Raw genomic sequence first — 22,520 nt, forward strand, 5'->3', positions numbered from 1 at the left:
TTTTATATTTTATATTTTGAAACTTGACTATATAATTAAAATGTCTTTTTTTTTATATGTTGTTAAACAATAATTTAAAACTCAGCTTCTATAAAATTAGCTCTCGATGATATTTATAGTTAAAAATGTTCATTCAATTAGTTTAGTTATTATGAAAAAAACTAAAACTAATTTTAAAAGAAGAAACAAAATTAAATAAGTAATATGTTATTTTCCATAGCAAGTTGTATTGAGTTTTTTGTAACTCTAAATTAAATGTGTAATGCTTTCATTATGTTAAAGCCATTTCATTTCTTGTTCGAAAGAACTAATTGGATTTTAATTTATAATTTATCATAAACAAGTTAAAATCGTTGTGCAGGTATGATAATAATAATAATAATAATAATAATAATAATAATAATAATAATAATAATAATAATAATAATAATAATAATAATGTTCAATAAAATTGTCAGAAATAATTCTACAAGAAATTCAAAATTAAAATTATTTTTGTATTTAATATAGCTTAACTTAGTGTGATAACTAGAAATTAAGTATGATTATTTTTTATTCTTCTACTACTAGTCGGTTGCACCTGCACTCGGTCTACCACTTTGACGACATCTACTGCGACTATGGCCCTCTGCACCGCATTGCTTGCATCGCCTCGGGCGACGCAACATACGGGTGTCCATCTCATTCAAGAAGCGGGTCATCTTCGGCCGGCCCTTGGCAACCCGTCTTAGGAACGGGTTTCCAACGAATCTAGGTCCATGATAAGCAGGCCACGTTGCCGGATTTCCCAGTGGTCGAAACCTAGCCCTGTATACTCTTCGAATTTGGTCCATCTTGTAAACGTCATTAACGAACACTTTCCAATCCAACCTCTGATTTGCACAACACGCAAACACGTGCCTACACGGAATTCGGTCAACCTGGAATTCACCACAATCACACCGATAGTGGCGCAGGTCAACTGCATACTCAACCCCACTAGGCATCTCGCGTACTTCGAAGACTTCATTTTCTCTATCAAAACAGCTCACCTGTATGTTACCTGAAGCTCGTTGATTTGCATTCAGCTTGGTTGTCACCATCTCAGAGAACATAAGTCCAGCACTGATTCGGGCTTCAGCCTCAGCTCTTTTCCTAGTGAACAACTCATTCAGCCTGTAAAATGTCGCCTTAACAAGTGCAGTGACTGGGAGATTGCGTGCACCCTTTAGGACGGAGTTGATACATTCCACAAGATTGGTGGTCATGTGACCCCATCGGTAACCACCATCAAATGCCAAAGCATACTGCTCACGAGGGATCCGATCAAGCCAATTGGTGTATGTCTCACCCCGTTCCTTTAATCGTTCATAACGCATCTGGTACTCCCTGGTTGTCCTTGAATATCCTATGAAAAACATTCAGTCAGCTATGAACACCAGTCTATTTGATCATGCTTACAATAAATTAAAAGTTCATTGTATACAAACTTACCAATGTTGACGATAAGCTTCTGCAGGTAAGGTGCTTTGAACTTCCTCAAGAAGTTGGACTCAATATGCCTGATGCAAAACATATGGAAAGCTCTTGGAGGAGACCACGCCCCATTACTTCGTTCAATAGCTGACCTAATCGAATCGTGTCGATCGGAGATTAGTCCGACACCATCACGGGTCACCACATGTTGACGCAGGTTGCTCAAAAAAAAGTGTCATGCATCAGAAGTCTCTCCCTCCACTATGGCAAATGCAATAGGCACGATGTTGTTATTACCATCTTGTGACACTGCAACCAATAAACAACCCTTGTATTTTCCATACAAATGAGTCCCGTCCACCTGCACCACTGGCTTGCAGTGTCTGAAGGCCCTTATACAGGGGTAATAACTCCAGAAGACTCTATGTAGAACACGTATATCAGGAACCAAATCATCCCCCTGGTAAGCTTGCATTGTTTCAAAGTGAACCACTGCTGATGGCTCTTTGTGGCACATGGCCTCAAACCATATCGGCAAAGCTTCATACGATGCTTCCCAACTTCCGAAAATTGATTCGACCGCCTGCTGCTTTGCTAACCAAGCCTTGCGATAACTGATGGTGTAGTTAAACTTTGACTGGATATCAGCAATTACAGATTTTACCTTTATAGACGGGTCAACCTCTACCAACGGCTTTATTGCTTCCGCAACTGTCTTGGAATCCAGCTTCGAATGGTCTTGAGAAATAGTAGACCTGGTACAAGTATGACTTCCATTGTACCTCCTTATCTCCCAACAGTACTTCTTCTGCATTTTGGTTACCCGGATCAACCAGTCACAACCATTCCCATATTCTATACATTTGGCATAGAATGTCGTCGGTTCCGACTCATATACCCGATAGTCCACACCTCTCCGGATGGTATAATCTTTCATTGCCTTGATTACTGCCTCCCTTGAGCTGAATTCCATCCCCACTGTGAACTCACCATCCGCCACAACAGGAGGGGCTACATACATCAAAAGTAACAAATGCTTCATTATGTACTCAGTAAGAAGTCCTTCATTACAACTCAATTAATAAACATACTTTACTAGGTAAGATCGTTATAGTCTTATTTTTCTCTATTCCATCTACATAAACAACAACTCAGAGATTCACGTAGCTAGCTAGGTTTACGCACCTGTATTCATATATTCCGGAAACTCCGGTGCGTGCATGGCCCCCAAATCCAACGACCGCATGAAAGAAGGCTCTTGAAACGGATGCGGGTTTGCTAGTGCATTTGCAACTTCCGCCACATCTGCGTTCATGTCGCCGACAGCTTCTTCTTCGTCCTCGCCTGGACCGACGATCTCATAGTTACTTTCAAATTCATCTTCGCTTTCACTATTATAATCTTCCAACTCAATGTTACGGTCTGCTTCAGATTGCTCAAACTCAATATATAACTCGATGCACGATGTTCGGTGGCGATTTTCCATGTACATTGAAAACATTTCCTGCATACTCGCTTCGTCCATCACATACTTGGTTTGAAATTGAACAAACCCGCCAAACACAGATAAAGGATACCTGTACAAAATACACGATATTCTCCTACATCTTTGCGTGCCTATCTTCTCACAAATCACACCTTTCAACTCCTCAAATGACAATGTGAATGGAATAACAACATCTAATGGATTTTCACACACGAATTGAACTCCCTCATATGTTTGTAATAAGATCTGCCCGTAGTAATAAATCTTCAATACAACTCTATCATCCATATCACTATCTATTCCCAGCCTCAGATATTTTTTTTACCCAAATGAAAGACAAGAATCAGAGAAGAGAAGAGAAGAGAAGAGAGGAGAAGAGTGCGAACGAGGAAGAAATGGGGCTTCTGTGATACCAACATCCGTTTTTGTGTTGAGTAATGGCAAATCGGAGGGACCGACCGCTGCACACCCAAATCGGTGGGACCGATTTCTGATCCCGGATTAAAAAAAAATTTAGACCACAAACAAATCGGTGGCACCGATTTCATAGCCAACATCCTCCCCTTCCACAAATCGGTCCCACCGATTTTCTTCATCTCTCACACAAATCGGTACCACCGATTTCGCCTACCTCAAATCGGTGCCACCGATTTCTTCCCCCTAAATGCCAAAAACTCACCGCCGCCATACCAGTGTAAATAACCTATAATCATCATATTCCCGCATTACACACACCCTAACATCATATCTAAAAAAATCAGCCGTTGTTCATATCTTGAGTTCATTTCACGTTTTTTTTTTTCTTTATAAAAAAATTGCTTGTATTTTAGATACAGAATATTCAAATTGTATTTTTTTATTTTGATAATTTTGTGTCCAAAATATATAAGATATATGTAAATGAATAAATACTTTACAGATTATATATTTCTATAAATATTATATTTAAATAATTTAAATAAAAGAAATTCGATTTTTTACTCCTTCAAATTTCTAGTGCTTGTTGAAACAATTATTATTGACTTTTAAAAATATCACGTTGATCTCTAAAATTATAAATCGTGAATTTTTTTGTCTCTAACTTTATTAGCTAATTAGATTTATTTTAAATCTACTAATATAAAATTATTTAACTAAAAAAAATACTAAAAAATTATTAAAATTTATTATCTTTCAGAATGAGTTAACAATTAATATTTAAAAATATAGAATAAATTAAATATATTATTAAATTACTAAATTAAAAAAATTAAATTAATAACTAAATAATAATTAAAAATAATAAATTTTGATAACTCCTGATCTTTCTCTTAACTAAAATACGGAAGAACAGATGTTAAATTCTCTTATTTAAAAATTAATTTTAAAATTAAATATCCAATTAATCAAAAAATAATCTCATTATTTATTAAATAATATTAGGATAGAAAAAATCATTACACGGATACTATACAGTTCTATTAATGGAGACACCTCTCATTGTAGGAATGTAAATGTGATTGTGGGAGTATAAAATTTAGTGTATATACCCATTTTTGTTCTCAAAGAATTTTAGATTGGACATTTTAATTCTCAATTAAAATTAATTACTCGATTAGTTCCTAACAATTAATTTCATCAGTCACTTAGGTCCTTTACTCCGTTAACTCTAACGGAGAACAAAATAGTCCCTGACAACTCTAACAGGGGACAAAATGGTCCCTGATCTCCTTTGTTCAGAAACAACACTGTTCTCTCCCAATTTTCATCATATCTCACATAACACTAGCAGTCTAACACTGTAACTTTAAACTACACAATACACACTTTATAAATTTAATGTTCACAAGAAAAAAATCCTCAACTTGTTCTCAACCAATTCATATTCAGTAAATTAATGTCTATGTCTCTCAACTAATTATCGTCTTCGATGGATCTCATGAATCTTGACAACAAATCTGATTTGTTAAGACCCGTCGTCGTCGTTGCCATCTCCCTCCTTGACGCCGGGACGTCCGCTTGGGCCACCAATCTTGGCGAGATTAATAACCCCACTATGGTAAAAGTAGCCAAGAACCCACCTTGGTTGGCTAAGTCAAGGATGCACCTCTTACTCTCAAAGAGCTAGAGAAAAATAAGCACACAGCTTATTTAAATATATACTCAATCAATTTAACTCTATTTTATAAATAAAAGGTACATGAGTTATTTATACTAGTAGCAGAAGGAAAAGCCTTCATAACTTGGACGATGTGGGACTAAAACATAACACAAAGTTCACTATCCTAAACAATATGGGACTTGTATTCCCTTATTACAATTAACTAATATAATTAACCTACTAACCCTACTTGCTCCTGCATCATTCTCCCTGGGTTGAAAGAACTCCTGCGTGAAAAGACTTGTGACAGCAGATAATTGATCTCATTGATGAATCCACACCAAAAGATTGATTGATCTCATTGATGAATCCACACCAAAAGATCCTATTGGTGACTCCACACCAAAGACCCGCACTTACAAATCGGATAAAATTTTACAAGATCCGTGGCAGCAGACGATCTCATTGACGAATCCACACCAAAAGATCCCATTAGCGAATCCACGCCAAAAACCTGCACCACAAATCAAATAAAATTCTACTAAAGCAAGGTGAAGGCCACGAGAACCGACCTTGCTCTGATACCAAACTGGCGTCGGGACGTCCGCTTGGGCCACCAATCTTGGCGAGGTTAATAACCCCACTATGGTGAAAGTAGCCAAGAACCCATCTTGGTTGGCTAAGCCAAGGATGCACCTCTTACTCTCAAAGAGCTTAGAGGAAAATAAGCACTCAGCTTATTTAAATATATACTCAATCAATTCAACTCTATTTTATAAATAAAAGTTACATGAGTTATTTATACTAGTAGCAGAAGGAAAAGCCTTCATAACTTGGACGATGTGGGACTAAAACATAACACAAAGTTCACTATCCTAAACAATATGGGACTTGTATTCCCTTATTACAATTAACTAATATAATTAACCTACTAACCCTACTTGCTCCTGCGTCACTCCTCCTCTGCTTTATCATCACCATGACTACATTGTCCACCACTCCGATCACTTCTTTCAACTTCTTCTCTGAACCATTGTTCAGTAATCGCTTCAGTTTCCATATGAGCGGCAACGGCGACATTGCTCGTTGTACTGATAGCTTGGATGTGAGGTCAAAGCTGTCTGCCAACTTGGACTCTGGAAAAGAAGGAATGAAGCATTCAATGTCTATTTCAAATGAGAATTTGCATATGATGTTGAAGGAGAATCTTCTCACGATGTCCTAATGTCCAATAATCTATATTGCTTACCGGAGAGTGGAGAAAGGTGTACTCTTGGAGTAGTTGTAGAACCTAGTCTTGAGGATGTCGTGGACGTATCGGGGTTGGAGGTGATGTTATCGAAGATGTGGAAGTAGATGCTTTTGGTGGATGAAGTGTAGAAGGGTGGATGTACCAGTCACAAAGATTTAGTAAGTGTATGGTCCATGACATGTTGAGGTAGGTGCGACACGTGTGTCAATTACACCATGGCTTAATCTTGGAGCTAAAGACGAGGAAGGAAAAGATGGAAAAGAAGACTGTGAAGGTGAAGAAGAAGAGTATGAATGTTAGGGTTATGCGAGATATGATAAAAATTGAGGAAGAATAGTGTCGTTTTCGAATAAAGGGGTCAGTGATCATTTTGTCCCTTATTAGAGTTGTCAGGGACCATTTTGTCCCCTGTTAGAATTGTCAGAGACTATTTTATTCTCCGTTAGAGTTAACGGAATAAAGAACCTAAGTGACTGACAGAATTAATTGTTAGGGACCAATTGAATAATTAATTTTAGTTGGAGAATAAAATGTCTAGTCTAAAATTCTTTAAGAACCAAAATGGGTATATACTTGATTCATTAAATAATTTTTATATTATTTTATTCACGGTATAAATTTTTATATATACTTCTGTCAATTTTATTTTTTCATAATTAATATTTTTTAATTAATTAATTTTTTATTCATATCTTTGTATAAAAGAACTACTATTAATTCTAAATAAATTAATTTTTTATGAAAAAGAACTATTATTAATTGTAAATAAATTACAAAAAATAAAATTTGTATAAGCATAATTTTAAATCTGATTTATTCTGATAGATCGAATAAAAATTCAGTCATTCGATCATTCGATTATTAATTCGGATTAGGTTATCAATTGAACTGATTAGCTGAATAATTAAGCTGATCAAATTTAATCAAATCTAATGTTTCATTAGTTAAAATTAGATAAATTAATCCGATCAAACTTAGTTAAATTAAACAAAGTTGCTATTTACTATACATAATATTTTTTATTAAATATATTATATAATAAAATTAAATTATATTTACAAATTAAAAAATATCAATTATAATATATTTTTTTGTTTTTATAATTATAATTTTTATTTTTTTATAAATACTTAAAAATATATAATAAATATAAACTAATTAATAAATTATTAAAATTTTAAAATAATAATTAATTTAATATAAAATAAAATAAAATAAAAAAGTATTTATTGTAAAAATTAAATTAAATTATAATTATAATCGAGTCAACTAATTTAACTTATTAGTTGAACCAATCCAATAATACATTAGCATAATTGATTGTCGGTTCTTAATTCTTATTTTTAAAGCTAATGTAAAATGGTAGATTAACGATGAATATTTTACTAGTGGCGATCAAATATATAGAATGAAGAAAACAGAGAAAACAGATAAGAAACACAAAAACTCATTCAGCCAAGTCGTTGGGTTAAAAAAAATTGAAGCAGAGAGTAAGGCCTTTGTGTTTGTTGTGCATTGGCAATGGGTAGCGAAGAAGAGAAGGTTCTAGAGAAACAACTTGAGCATCAATTGCAAGAGCAAAGGGATTCTCTCTCTGCTATCGACGACGCTCTTCTCGCTGATCCATCCAACACCGAGCTTCTCGCGGTAATCACCTTCAACTTTCCGCATCTTTTCTTATTGGATTCTTAATATTCTTTCACGATTTGGGAATGAAATGTGACCTAAAATTTCGGATCCTTTTTTACTTTAATTAGTTTCTAGATGTTCGAGGTTTAATAATGGTCTCTGTTCTAAGAAACAGAAATACTGAAGATTGGCAAGTGTAGCATTTCAATTCCTTGTTATAATGTATATTTAATATGTTAGTTTTGAATCTCTTGGTGTACCGAATACTCGTGTTTTCTGGTTGGACAATAGGAGAATCGTGCTGATTTGATTGGATTGAAGTTAGACTACAGAGAGCTTCGGAATGCATTCCATTTCATTTTTCTCTGTGATTATTGGGGACTCGTTTCCCTTTTTGCTTCTGTAGACAGAAGTTGTGCTTTCAAACTTGTAATGGTTTAGAATGAGGAATTCACCTAGTTATTGGCTGTTCTTTGGCAATATAAACGACTAAACAAGTAGTTGTAGTTGAGTGTTCCATGGTTGTCAGTGCTGCTGAATTGAATGCTTTGTTGCATAATGTCTTCTAATTGTTCATTTGTTCGTAGTGTTTAGACTTAACAATTTGAATAGTGTAGTCGTAAGTCGTTAGAACTGATAAAGGGCCGTCCTTGTTATTGGATGAAGCACTCTCCAGACCTTTCAATGAAGTGGATGCATTTCTGGTATTGGGTAGGCATATTTTAGTGCCTTGTTGATGAGTACTAGCATGTTTGGATTCCCCTTTTGAAAGCTCTAAACAAATGTTTTGGAGTTCCGAAAGTGAATCTAAATATTCATCCAAAACATGAAGGTCTCAATCATCTAAGTAGTTGTAATTATTTTATATAGAAATTTTATTGGAATGGAAGAGAGTGTACAGAAGAGGATAAGCCATCCTCACTATGTAAGGTATAAGTAAGACATAGGCTTAGCTATGTAATGAAGCATGCCAATCCCTTTCAATGTCAGCTAAAGAAACCCTGTTAAACATCTCATGTTCTGTGCACCAAACTGGAGCTAAAAAAAATAATCCTGTCGCAAATCAAATCAATATTTGAAAAGGAATAAAGTAAAATTCTGAAATTCCACTCTAACTATATGCACCGAGCACTGAAAAGATTGCAGATTGCCATAGTATCTTCACTGGTTTATGTGAGCCAAAAACTTATGAGGAGATAATATAACCCACAATTTCTCAAAGATACAGAAAGTGAAATTCACAGAGATCTTGCCATCGGACAATGCAAAAAGGATGAGCTCCTGTTTGTGATGCTAAAAGACAATAATTAGCTATTGGTCTTTTGGACTCTTAGCAGCAAGATGATTAGTGTTTTGAGCATGTTAAGTGTAAAACCTCTTGGTTTGACCAATTGATGAAAATAATAACCAAACTTTTTCGACCTAGGTGGAGTTGGGTAAAATGCTCAAGTTATTTCATTAAATCCAACCATATATCATGTACATGGGCAAGTCATTTAAATTTCATAATTTACTTTGAATATGCTGAGCTTCATTAGCAAATTGAAAAAATATTATGATAAAAATAATAATGAAATATCGATTGTTGGCAGTGGATCATTGTTCTGAGATAGTGTCCAGAGAATTATGATAACCAATCTGAGCTCTAAAGTTTCTGAGGCTAATTATCTTATTTATTTACTTATGCTCTCAGGTTCATGGGGAGCTTGTTCAGGCAATTAAGGATGCAGAGGAAGGACTTCTTCACCTAAAACGGGCCAGATTATTACAGGAAGCAGATTTGGTGTTGCACAGCACTAATCTTTTTGCTGAAGAAGAGAAAGTAGAGGCTCTTGATCCCACAGATGTTGAACCAGAGCCACTGGAGGAAAGTTGTTATTCTGTTGGATCTAAATGCAGATTCCGTCACAAAGATGGGAGATGGTACAATGGTCAAGTGGTACAGTTGGATAAGTCAGCAGCGAAGCTTTCATTCCTTACTCCTACATCTGAGAACATGCTGGTATGTCCTCAAGATTGGTTACCTATTTCTATTATTTTGGTGACAACATATATTATTTTGGTTACCATAACTAATATATGAAAACAAAGGATTTCTGATAACAACAGTGCTCATAAATTATGCAAGTTCTTACAGAATTGACATGCGAAAATTTGGATCAAATTTCATCAATAAATTAGGTAATTAGGCAACTCAGGCTTGGGAGGGGGTAGGTACAGAGTGAAGGTTTAGGCCTTTTTGAGGGAACTTTGCACGGACTTCAAATTCTGTAGTTTATATATATATATATATATATATATATATATATATATATATATATATATATATATATATATATGTATGGTAGTAGTAGTATCAAACTATGAGGGTTTGAGATTTTGAGTAAAATCATTTGCACATCTTGTGACTCAATTTCCAGTTTGTGTCTTGTGTTGTTTTCAGCTATCAAAGTTTTACTCTGATGATATCATTTAATTGACCAAACATGTATTGCAAGTGATATTTTGACATATTATTAGATATTAATAGTTAATATTAATGATATTATATATATCACCATTGTATATTGAACAAGGGCAGCATAGTGCAAGAGATTTGAGCAGGGTACATGTATACAGTCTTATCCCACAAGTGGGGAGCTGTTTCTAGGCTTGTAGCTTTTATGGTCCATAAACAACTACAGTGTCTTTCGAAACCAACAGCCAATGCAATAGGTGGTTTGTAGGTTAGATTGTTTCCTTGGCTAGTTAATGCTTACCACAGGGTTGGCTCACACATTTAACTTGCAGCGATAAATGGGTCAGCTGGTCCATTTGACATCTCTTACTCAACCGCAATTAATGCCTTGTGTAAAAAGACTTCCCTAGTAATGCATAATGTATGCTTATATGTGAAGTAATGTGCAATTGCTACTTATTTGAATTTTTTCTTGCATTGTTGTCCCCAAAATTTGGGTTCAGAGTATTCAATAAAGTCAAGGTTGCTTTCCATGTCATTTACTAATACTAGAACACCCAAGTGCAGATCTGCAAGTTCTTTTTACAACAACGATGTCGATTTGGTACTAACTGTCGCCTGTCACATGGTAAGCTGCCATTATTAAGCACATTGAAGAAAATTGGATAGAGTTGAAATCAAAAGTGTCTCTATCTTTGCAATTAACTCCCATAATATTTTCCATAAGTTTGGATATCTGATGGGCATTTCATCAAAGATATTCTTCACTACTATGTGAATAGCAAGGTGATCGTACGTTAATCACTGGAACTTCAGCAATCAGCGTATAAAGGGAAAATCTTTTTTAGCTTTAACTGTTTATTCATTGTGTATTTCCATTAAGATATACTATTTGGATAACATCTTGAAATATGTTTAGTTATTCTGTCTATGAATAAATTTCATTAGATTTATTCTGGGCTGGTGCTTGGCAATTCCTTTATGATTTGATGTTTATGGCATCTTAAGAGTTCTTTCGAGCTTCATTTGTTGAATGAATTCCATATACGGATTTTTACTGGATGCTTTAAGAATTAGGATACACAAGAAAATAATAAGGAAGCCGCCAAAAAAGCCGGGAAAAGAAATCATTGGCTTAGTGCTGTTAATCTTATTCAGTTATCTCTTAATTTTTGTAGTTCAGGAAATGAAGGGCTTGAAACCTTATAATCCCTAGGCTAGACTCTCCACTCCTTCCTTCTAAACCCAACTTTTTATTGTTCGTTTGCCTTTTTCCAGGATGAGGCCATGAGGCTATTTTTATATAATCTGTTTTCTGGGTTTCCCTTTTTTTTTTCCTTTATGTATTTATATTTTTTATGTTGTGGTTGCTTAATTTCATTTTCTTTTTTTTGGGGTCATAGTGCTCATATATCTGTTCAGCATATCACAGCCCACGCTATCTGTGTTTGCAGGAGTTGATGTTCAATTGTCCTCACTGAAGAAATATGTCCCAACAATATGGAAGCCATCCTTGGCGGGGTCGAGTATATGGGCAGTCTCAAATGCTCATGGGGGCATTTGGAAGCGAGCTGAGCTTGAGTCTTGGGACGAGGATGTCGGAGCTGGACAAGTTGTTTTCCGAGATGATGGAAGTTCAGCAAAGCTTGGGGCTGAAGAAATGGTATTGTCTGAGTATGCGGAAGTGAGTGACACAGAGAGTGATTCCAGCTTAGAACACTCCGACTCTAGTGACTATGAGGAAGAGGAATTGCAAGGTTTAGGATTTCTTGAGAGCACCAACCTACAAAGGGGTGTTCAGACTGAAACTGCTATATTTGCCAAGTGGGAGAACCACACTAGAGGCGTAGCATCGAAAATGATGGCTAATATGGGTTACCGAGAAGGAATGGGTTTAGGCGTAACTGGTCAGGGAATGCTAGATCCCATAACAGTGAAAGTCCTACCGGCAAAGCAATCCTTAGATCATGCACTTGAGTCTCAAAAAGGAGAAGAGGACACAGAGAAACAAAGCAAGAAACGGAGCCGAGGTGGTAAAAGAAAGCGCGATAAGAAATTCATGGAAGCAATTCGAGCAGCAAAAGAAGAAGAATCGAACGTAGACGTCTTTACACTAATAAATAATCAACTTGCAGTGCACGGCCAAGCTTTAAATGGTGGATCAGGGAAAAAGCAGAGCAAAGATTCCGCAGAAGGTAAAAAGGTGGATAGGCGAACATTGATTGCGTATGAGGATGAGGTGAAGGATTTGAAGTTGAGGGTTGAGAAGCTGGAAGCAATAGTGAATATCAACAGAAAAGAGAAGGCTGTTTATGAGGCTGCTATGAGAAAATTAGCAGAGACACGTAAGGCATTAGCCGAAGCTGAAGCCACGCATGCCTCTGCATCGAATGCAGTTGTTAGCAAAGAAAAAGAGAAGAGATGGCTTAAGTTTTAGTTAGGACTTATGGTTCAGTAGTATAAGTAGCTGCATGATATAATATAATTAAGATATTGGTGAATTGATATAGATGTTGTATGTACATGTTATGTGATATGTGATCCTTCTATTGAACGGTGCATGCACTTTTGACTGATGCGGTAGATTGTGCTGCTCTTTTTGTTAGTTCTCAATTGCCACGTTTAAGACGATGGGAGGGTTGGTTAAAACGCACTGGGGACAAGTTTATTAAACTCTCTTGTTCACTTGTAAGGTCGTTTAGTGTTTACAAAGTTAGGTTCCTAGTCGAGTTCATGATTTTATTGAGTTATGATTTTGCAAGTTGAGTTTTACTATTCAAGTTCATCTAATCTTTGGAACCAAAGATACCTGGATGCGAGAGCTGATTATCCTTTAGAAGTGCAAGTTTTGGATTGGATCCTAACATCATTCAGATATTTTCCCCCTTTCAGCATAAACATATTAGTGGAGTGGGGTCAAATTAATGTTGTTTAGTCACAAGTGATAATTTAGCTAGGTTTCTGATTAAATATCAACATCTTTGGTTGGGAACGTCATGTTCGTTTGTGATGTGATATAACTCTAGCTATGAACAATCATGGCAACAAATTATTGCGTAATCTTCTTTGCATGTTGATTGTTGGCAAAGGAAACAGGTAACAAGAACTTGCAAATACACGCAACCATGAAGTGACCCACGGACAACCATGTCCAAGAGTTGTTAATCTCGTTTAAGCTTTTATTGTTTTTTGTATAGGTATTTATTTTAGAATTTAATTTTAATGCACTATTTACATTCAATTATTTAATACTAAGTTAGCAAAAATAATCACTTTTAAGTTAATTATGTGAATGATCATACAAAAAACTGTGATTGAACTACTGTGTAAATTACATTGTTAATGGATTAAAATTAAACTCGTTATCTTGAGATAATCTTATTCCAGTGTTTAACAGTATGACTCTCCAAATAATATTAATTTTTAAATACTCAAAAGAGTGAGGATTCGACCAAAAACCACGGATTAATAGATCTGAGCATCTCTGTTGGTTAACCTTAATCTTAGTATATATGCAGTTTGTCCCAAATAACATGGACAAGGCGTTTTCCTAAGAACTTGTAGGTTATATTATTCTACACAGTTGTGTATGAATGTGAAGTGAAAAATCTCTTTAAAGTTCATTAGGTGCGTGAGACACATGATTTGTGAAATAATAGTAATGAAGGGAACTAAATAATTGGAGATTCACGTTGCAATGACAGCAACTTTATTGTCTTGGACGAATGATGCAAATATTAATTAAGTAGTACTCTTCAACCATTATATTGCTGTCGCTTTCTCCTTCACTAAATGCAAGTTAATTTATATTTTAATAATGTCGTCCCGTTTTAGGCTTGCATATCATTATTGTGAGATGTCACATTCATTTTGTGAAATTTTATCCAGTGCTATATTTGTAACTTCGTAGAAGCATAAATGTGAGGCTACGGTATAGTACATGTTACGATAATGGTCTAAAGCCAATAAGCCATTGCACCCAATATTTTTTGGCTTAATATGGCCTCTACGCAGACGAATTTGACTTAGGCCCAACACCTGTTGGAACTTATCACGATTTGATCCTCGATTCTCCTCTGCCAAGCGAGTCGGGATCTATGGCTGCGTTTGTTTTTAAAAATAGGACACTGAAATAGAAATATGAAGATATAAAATCATGTTTGATACATGAGACAAAGATAAAGATATATCAAAGAACACTGAATTAGTATATTTTGTGTCCATTCTAACAAGGGATATAATTTTTTTAATTTTTTTATTATTTTTGTTAATTTTTTATAATTATATTTTTTTATTATTATATTTTTTTTTAAATTTTTTAAATGAGAATAAATTGAATTTTCATAATTTGTTCTAATTTATCACTATTACCAAACAGAATACAAAAATATAAAATTGTATCTCTGTACTTTATGTTTTTATTTTTAGTGTCTTTGTCTTATCTCCTTTTCAGAAACAAACGTAGCCTATGATACCTAAATTCAAACATGAAACACGATATAATATGATACGAAATTTACGTACATATGAATTTTAAATTCTTATAAGATATGAGAACATAGCAAGTATTTTGAATAAATAGTAATAATATTTTAATATTTTTTAATTATATAAAATATTTAAAATAGTTTTTTATTTTAATAAATAATAATATATTATTTTTAAATTTATTTTAAGAATGAATGTTAAATTCTATTCAACAAAATTAGAAAGACATATTGCAGTCATGTCCTATTATTTATAAAAATATATGGTAACTTTTTATTTTTAAATTTAAATTATATAACGCTTGACACTTTTGTATTATGCATGCTAACCTTCCATTTGTGGAGATTAATAGAGACGGAAAAATAACTAAGGAGAATATATTATCATTTATGTTTGTCATATCATCTAACAAGGAGATAATGTAATTAATGTATAATTTAATAATAATATTATATTATCCTTGAAGAATAATACATAATAAGATGATTAAGTGCACTTCTTCTTTTTCCTTTTTTTTATTTTTTAATTTCGATATTAGCTTGTTTAGTGCACGAAGTTATATTGCTCAACAGATTAGGCATAAGATTTCTTTTTCATTTGTTTCTTAAACGACCAATAATCCTTCTTTTTTGTGAACTCCTAATCAAGAATATCTTCTCGCCAAAATATTGTTATATTCATCATAAGCAATTTGTTGCTTTATTTCATCTCTTGTTTTTAAATCCAATCACTATAATGCTTTTCTACTCCTAATCAAGAGTATTTGATTGCATACAATTTTGGGGCATGCCTACTTATTAATTCTTACTTTCACACTACCTGAGGTTCATTTTGGATTTGGGATTACATGTTGAAAAACGTGATGTGGTGTGTAACTGTGTACTAGATAAAGAATATGTTAATATTGTAAGTGTAAACACTACATAAAATTAGTCTCACATTAAAATAAGAAAGAGTAAAAATTTTTTGTCTATTTTTTTAAAAGATAAAATGATCCTATAAAAAAAAGGGATGCTGCGTCTCTAATAAACTTATTTTAGGACAATATGATCTTTTTTAAAAAATTTATTAAATAATAAAAAAATAATTTTATAGAAATTTTATTTATAATTTATGAGAGTTTAAACTATTAATAAATTTATTTTTAAAATTTTTTTTCTAATGATAGTTAAGTGGAGAAGAACTATTGTAGACGGTGATGTCAAAAGAAGAAAAAGTAATTATAATAAAAAAAATTTTCAAAAAAAAATAGTGTTGCATAAAAAATGAGAGAAGAGAGTGATAATGTTGATAATATTACTTATATTAATGGTGGTAAAGGAGATAATGATGATGCAAGATATGATTACATAATTGAAATAGCAGAGATAAAAATTATAAAAATAATTGTGACAAAAACAGTAATAGTGATGATAGTAATTGATTTTGTTGTAGAATTTTTTTTGTAAAGGTTTAAAACAGCCAAAAATTACAAATAAAAATCTTGCAATACTAATTTTTGTTATTATTTAACGGCTTTTTTAATGAAGAAATTGTATTATCCCAAAATAATTTAGTTAGGGGCTGAAATGTCTTTTTTTTAAACAGAGATTGCCTTGTCTTTTGAAAAAATAGCTAGAGACCGATCAAATTGGGTGTTTATTCTAAAATAAAAAACATATTAACTTGACATCTTAAAATTTTGAATTAAATATAATATCTTCTCATCTTAAGTTTTCTTACTTAATTTCTTTTAATCTTTTTTAGTAAAAAACTCTCTAAAATGACCCAATCGAATGGGAAAATGGATCCCTCATATATGATGAAAGTAAAATATGAACTCTTTGACAATAAGACTGTGTTTGGTTCTGAAAATAGGATAAGATAAGATATTGAAAATAAGATACAAATGATAGATACACAAAAATTAGTATTCTTATATTTAGTTTAGTGATAAAATAAAATAAATTATAAAAAGTCTAATTTATTCTCTTTTTTTTCATTCAAAAAATTTGGAAAGAAAAATATAATTATAAAAAATTAACAAGAACAATAAAAGAAAAAATAAAAAATAAGCTGTGTCTCTTGTTAGTGTCTCTGTATTTTTTATATCAAAATGGACACAAAATACACTAATTCAGTATTTCTGAACATAATGTCTCTATTAATATCATATCTTATTTTTTAAGAAAAATGATTAAAACAAATATAAAATTTAGTTATATTGAAATAAATTTAAAATGAAATGAAATTATGTTGAAAACAAAATCATTAGTAATATTATAATGAAGCAAATAAAAGACAAAAAATATAAAAATTCAAATTTATACATAAAAATTTATTAAAAAAAAAAGGCATATATTTAAAAGTTTTTGATGAACTTAGAAGCATAATTAATGTTTTGATAGTGATATATCAACAATTCCTATATAAACACAAGACATGGTCACACTCACATAAAAATTACAAGTAGAGTCTAGCTATAAATTAAATAAAATAGAAATAAACTTTTTTTCACACTGTTATTTGCTGAAAATTAAATGTAGGATTTGAATCTTAATTCTTATGAGGTATCAACCCACTTAAATTCTCATATACCAAAATAAAAATACAATAAAAAGCTATGAATATCCCTTGTTTCTTTTTAAATCTTGTATGTGTGTTAGTGTAGATTCCAGCTTTCTTCCACTACTACTTGAAGATCAATAGTGGCCAGCAGCCAAAAAAGATCACAATCAAATTATTATTATAATAATGTTCTTATCTAAGAAAGATTCCGGCTAATTTGCACCAATCCATCAAACCAACCAAAACCATCCATTAACTATACATATTGTGGTCCACAATGAATCAAGATTCCAATCACATTAATTAAGAAGCTAATAAGTATGAAGTATGAAGTATGAATGAATGGAAGAATAAGCAGCTTAATTGTTTGTGAGGTCCACTACAAATACTACCAAGCAATTAGTTGATGGCCGGTCACACAAATTTTCATTTGGATAATGACACATCCAACATCATCTTAGTCTCTAGAAACATGCATGCTAGGTCCCCTTCACACTTTCATATAACAGAATAATGTAATTTATGTATACATATCAAAGTTAAGTGCTGTCTCTTATTAGTTAGTTATTTATATCATCCTATAAAAGAAGCAACATATGTTGGTTGAGATACTGTAAATATCTCTCTATCTTTTTGAGATATTATTCGTAACTTTTGATTTGCACAAGGTAAAATATTTTAGAGATTTCGATTTATACTCTGTTCACACCAAATTGGAAGAATAGGTTGCGAAGACATTCTGATATTTAAGTTAATAGTGTTTATAGGTAATAATGATAGCTTTATGTTATTTTTTACGAGTTTTTTTATTCTGTTTTATATCTTTTTTTGAGTATCCATTAGATATTTATTATCCTAGATATGTGTTTCATTTTCTTGGATTTTTTATTTTATCGATTAAGGTTGTCTTTTATTGTTACGTTATTTGTGTAACGTTCGAACTTGTATAATTGGATTTTTTATTATCTGTTTTTATCCAAAATAGTATCTCAACTCAAGTTTTTTTATTTACGACCTTATCAAGTATATCCGAGTTTTAGTGGATCAAGCCCAATTGGATTTTTTGGTTTTTTTGAGCGCCAAAAAACTTGGAAAGTCCTTTCAATTTCTTCGAGCGGTTTTAACTTTTCATCAATTTTCGAACTGTCAACTTTAATTCACATCTTTCTCTCTTTCCATCAATCAATATCACATTTAATTCTACTAAAAAAAACTTCTACTCCTTCTTCCATTCTTAAATTCACTTTAAAAATCATTCTTCTCCTTCAAAGAAAATCTCTCCTCCCTCTCATTTTCTTCGAGTTCTTGGGCGTTCGGAGCTTTCTCTTCTTCTTATCTTAGTAGCTGTTAATTGTATTCAGGTAGGAAAATTTATCTTTTTTTTGTTTTTCTTTTCTTGTTCTGCTGCTTATGAATTCAAAAATGACTCGTAGATGAAATTTTTCTTCTTCTCATTACTCTTGCATATGCATAACTTCATTTGAATTTGTTTCATTCTTCACTTCTAATTTTGAATGTTTAAGTAATCGAACTTTTTAGTAAGGGTACCACTGTTTAATTTTTCTCTACTTAATGCACAAGTGATTTTAGGTTTTTCTTCTTCTTTTTTGAAAATTTTAGAGTTTTTATTCTCTAGAAAAAACATAGAAAATTTTTCTCTGTGACATAGTAGTGATGTCCCTTAGGTATATCCGAAATGCCGAGAAAGAAAATAATAGCTTCTCGTAAATGAGTTGGGACGTCATCTTCAGGACCACCTCCGTGTCCTGCCCCAACTCAGTGGGTGGATCCCTATTCTTGGGTTTCTGAGGATGTGAAGTTCACTCCTTCCACGGTTGCTCAAGAAGATTTAGATGCCTTGCAAAAAGTCGGGGTTATCTTTAATTCTAACTTGAAGAATTTATATGTCCTTTTTGTTCCTCATAGAAATGATTGTCTCTGTCACTATAACCACTATGCAGGCTCTCGGCCTGATTGGCTATGGATGTACGAGACTCTCTTTATCCACTTCGGAGTTCGTCTTTCCTTCACCGACTTTCAGTAGGATATCTTAAGATATACTGGATGCGCTCCCTCACAGTTGCATCCAAATACTTGGGCCATCATCTGAAGCTTTGAGCTTCTATGTTCTTTTTCTACTTTTTCAACTTAACAATGCCTTTTAGTTCTCAAGGTCACGGGTTCATCTCCTTCCGTGGTAACTCGAATAGGAGGATCTTTAACATCTTTGAAAAATCTTATCAAGATTTTAAAGAGATTTTTTAAGATAGAGAGAGTAGAGGGAACTACACCTTTTTCATGACTTTGAAAGATGAAAAAACATTTAATTTGTATTGGAACTTTAATGATTTTTCTCCCAAGATTCAATTACAAGGTGTTAATGCTTCTGAGTTCACAAGTATTTAGATATTTTTGGAACTCTGGAATAACCAACCTCTGAATCTTTTGACTATCTTGGCAGACGAGCATGCTGCTCGAAATGCTGTTGGTAAATGTTTGCCTCTTTTGTTTTTTGCTTAACAACCTTACGCCCTCTCTTTGTAGTTGACATGGCTAGCGGCTTAGAAACTATTATAACAATGAAGAGGAGGTTGGCTTCTTCTGATCCTACCCAAAATGTGAATCCGGGTAGTGGGAACAAAGTTTCTTCTTCTGCCACTTTAAGCGACATACCTCTCCCCCAAAATTTAATTCGGGAATTGGTCCCGAGGTTCAAGATGTTGACGACCTTTCTCCTATTAACTCTCCTAAAAAGAAGAAGCAAAAGAAAGGTAAAGATCAAGTTAAAGTAGCAAAAGTTTCTCCTTCGACCTCCTTTGGTTGCATTTTGGAAACGAAGTTTTAATTTCCTGAATTTGTTGATGAGTATTTGTTGACTAAGATGACTAAGTCAGGCTTAGCCAAACTTCCTATTGAGGAAACTTTACCTTGGGTTCAGAGAATACTACTTCGATCGGTCACTTATTGAGAGATACCGAGAAGGAGTTTGCTATTTTTCGATATGAGATTTCGAAGCATGAGAAGGAGTTGAATGAGGCTAAGTCAGAGGCTCAAAATTTGAATGAATCTTTGACAACCCTTAAGGAGGAGAAACAGAGCCTTCAAGGAGGAAGCAAAAAGTACTTCCAAAGATAAATATAAGAAACAAATTTTTGAGTTTATGTAACATATTGACGAACTCTCCACCTCGGTCAAGAAAGCCAAGCAAGCTGCCGTGGATGGAGTGTTTAATGTCGAAAAGAACATGCTTGAGCATATTAAACTTTTAGCTCTCGACTTGGACATCTCCAGAGTCGGTACTTTTAAGAAAGTAATTGATGAAAAGATAATTAATATAACTTAACTTTCCTTTGTAAGGTTTTCTAAGTTTTATTTTGCATCTTATGAACAAAACTTCTTTTCCATTTTTTCAGAATTTATTTGGCTATAACAGACATTTTATTTAGATCATTATTTACACTTTAAGTGCTTTAATTATATTTTACCATTTTCCTGGCTTTGAATTTGAAAATACGTTATTTTTGGATGAACCCTTCCGTTGTTTAGGTTTCTTGGCGTTTATTCATGTGATCAAATTTAAACTATGCAATTATTTTTTGACAATTATTTTATCAAATCATATGATGAATTCAATACAAAATTTTTAAAGTAAGGCCTCATTAAAAACCTAAATTAATAGGAAAAGAGTGCCTTTTATTCTAATGTCAAAAATATTTAATGACAACACTTACTCCAATATCGAGACTCCTAAGGATGATACTTCTTTAAGTGAATAGCATTCCACGTCCTCGGGATCTCGGAACCATCCAAGCTTTCTAATTTATAAGCCCCTTTGCCTAGACTTTTCTTGATTATGAAGGGTCCTTTCCATGTGGGAGCCAACTTTTTCTGAGTACCCGAGACTCCAGCATCAGCTTGTCTTAGCACGAGGTCGCCAATCTGGAACTCCTAGGTTTAACCATGGTGTTATACCTTTTTGCAATTTTCTGCTTTAAGGCCTGCTCGGATAAGTTGGCTGCGGATCTTACTTTATCAATGAGATTTCGATCAAAGTGATTTCTGTATTTTTGAGGAGTAACTGTGGGCTAGCCGGATAGGTTCACCAATTTTCACCGGTATCACTGCTTCCTCCCTGTAAGTAACTCGAAATGGCGTTTTTCCTGTAGAGGATTGGGGTTTAGTGAAATAAGACCATAGTACCAACCATACCTCGTTAACCCACAATCCTAGGAAGTTGTCTAATCTCTTTTTCAAACCTTTGAGGGTTATTTTATTTGCGCCTTCTACTTGGCCATTGACTTGTGGATGTTCCCCTTAAGAATTCTTGAAATTGAAAATCTGCAAATTGAGTCCCATTATTTATCACTATTGTCTCAAGAATCTCGAAACTCGTGAAGATGTCTCTCCAAACAAACTTCCGATATTGAGACGCTGTTATTTTTTACAGTGACATAGCTTCGATCCACTTAATGAAATAATCAATTGCCACTATAAAAAATTTAACTTGGCTAGGTCTATAGGAAAAAGGTCCTAATAAATCTACTCCCCATTTTGCAAAAGGTCTTGTCAGAATCACGAAAACGAGCTCCTGAGGTGGGGTTTGGTGGAGATTGCCATGGATCTGACACTTTTGACATCTCTTTACATACTCTATTGCATCTTTTATTATTGTGGACCAATAATACCCGGCTCTTATGACCTTCTATGCCAACGACTTGCCTCCCATATAATGTCCACAACACCCTTCATATATCTCTTGCAACACATAATTTATTTGTTGAGATTTTAGACATTTAAGTAGGGGCTGCTAGATGCCTCTTTTATATAATTGCTCATTAATCATGGTATATTTGGCTGATTTTAGGCGTAACTTCCTGGCTTCCTTCGGGTCGCTAGGAAGAATACCATATGGATCTAACTAGGTAGTGACATTTCCACTTTGTGACACAGTAATATCGAAAATACCTATAGATGGCTCCGAAAGTACTTCTTGAATTAGGCTTCGGTTACCCCTTCCTGATTTGGTACTCGCTAACTTTGATAAGACGTCAGCTTGTGTGATTTGTTCTCGAGGCACATGCTTAATACAAAATGATTTAAAGTTTAAAATTTTGCTTTGTACTTT

General features: G+C 33.5%; 2 protein-coding genes across 2 annotated transcripts; one reads left to right on the forward strand and one right to left on the reverse strand.

Moving 5' to 3' along the window:
- Positions 1-566: 566 nt before the first annotated feature.
- LOC112711010 (uncharacterized) lies at positions 567-1,555 on the reverse strand. Its single transcript, XM_025763525.1, has 2 exons — positions 1,474-1,555; positions 567-1,387 (listed from the first exon to the last, which is right to left on the reverse strand). The coding sequence occupies exons 1-2, from the start codon at positions 1,553-1,555 to the stop codon at positions 567-569; spliced, it is 903 nt and encodes a 300-aa protein (XP_025619310.1).
- A 6,087-nt stretch (positions 1,556-7,642) lies between these two features.
- On the forward strand, positions 7,643-12,936 carry LOC112790290 (zinc finger CCCH domain-containing protein 18). Its single transcript, XM_025832621.3, has 4 exons — positions 7,643-7,920; positions 9,596-9,904; positions 10,928-10,988; positions 11,815-12,936. The coding sequence occupies exons 1-4, from the start codon at positions 7,795-7,797 to the stop codon at positions 12,795-12,797; spliced, it is 1,479 nt and encodes a 492-aa protein (XP_025688406.1). The 5' UTR covers positions 7,643-7,794; the 3' UTR covers positions 12,798-12,936.
- Positions 12,937-22,520: the final 9,584 nt, after the last annotated feature.

This window comes from Arachis hypogaea, chromosome 1 (assembly GCF_003086295.3).
Source record: "Arachis hypogaea cultivar Tifrunner chromosome 1, arahy.Tifrunner.gnm2.J5K5, whole genome shotgun sequence".
Lineage (NCBI taxonomy): Eukaryota > Viridiplantae > Streptophyta > Magnoliopsida > Fabales > Fabaceae > Arachis > Arachis hypogaea.

Coding starts and splice junctions, on each gene's coding strand:
- LOC112711010 (XM_025763525.1), bottom strand. CDS start 1,555: ATGTTTTGCATCAGGCATATTGAGTCCAACTTCTTGAGGAAGTTCAAA. Junction 1,388..1,473: donor GAAGCTTATCGTCAACATTG/GTAAGTTTGTAT, acceptor TGTTTTTCATAG/GATATTCAAGGACAACCAGG.
- LOC112790290 (XM_025832621.3), top strand. CDS start 7,795: ATGGGTAGCGAAGAAGAGAAGGTTCTAGAGAAACAACTTGAGCATCAA. Junction 7,921..9,595: donor CCAACACCGAGCTTCTCGCG/GTAATCACCTTC, acceptor TTATGCTCTCAG/GTTCATGGGGAGCTTGTTCA. Junction 9,905..10,927: donor CTACATCTGAGAACATGCTG/GTATGTCCTCAA, acceptor ACCCAAGTGCAG/ATCTGCAAGTTCTTTTTACA.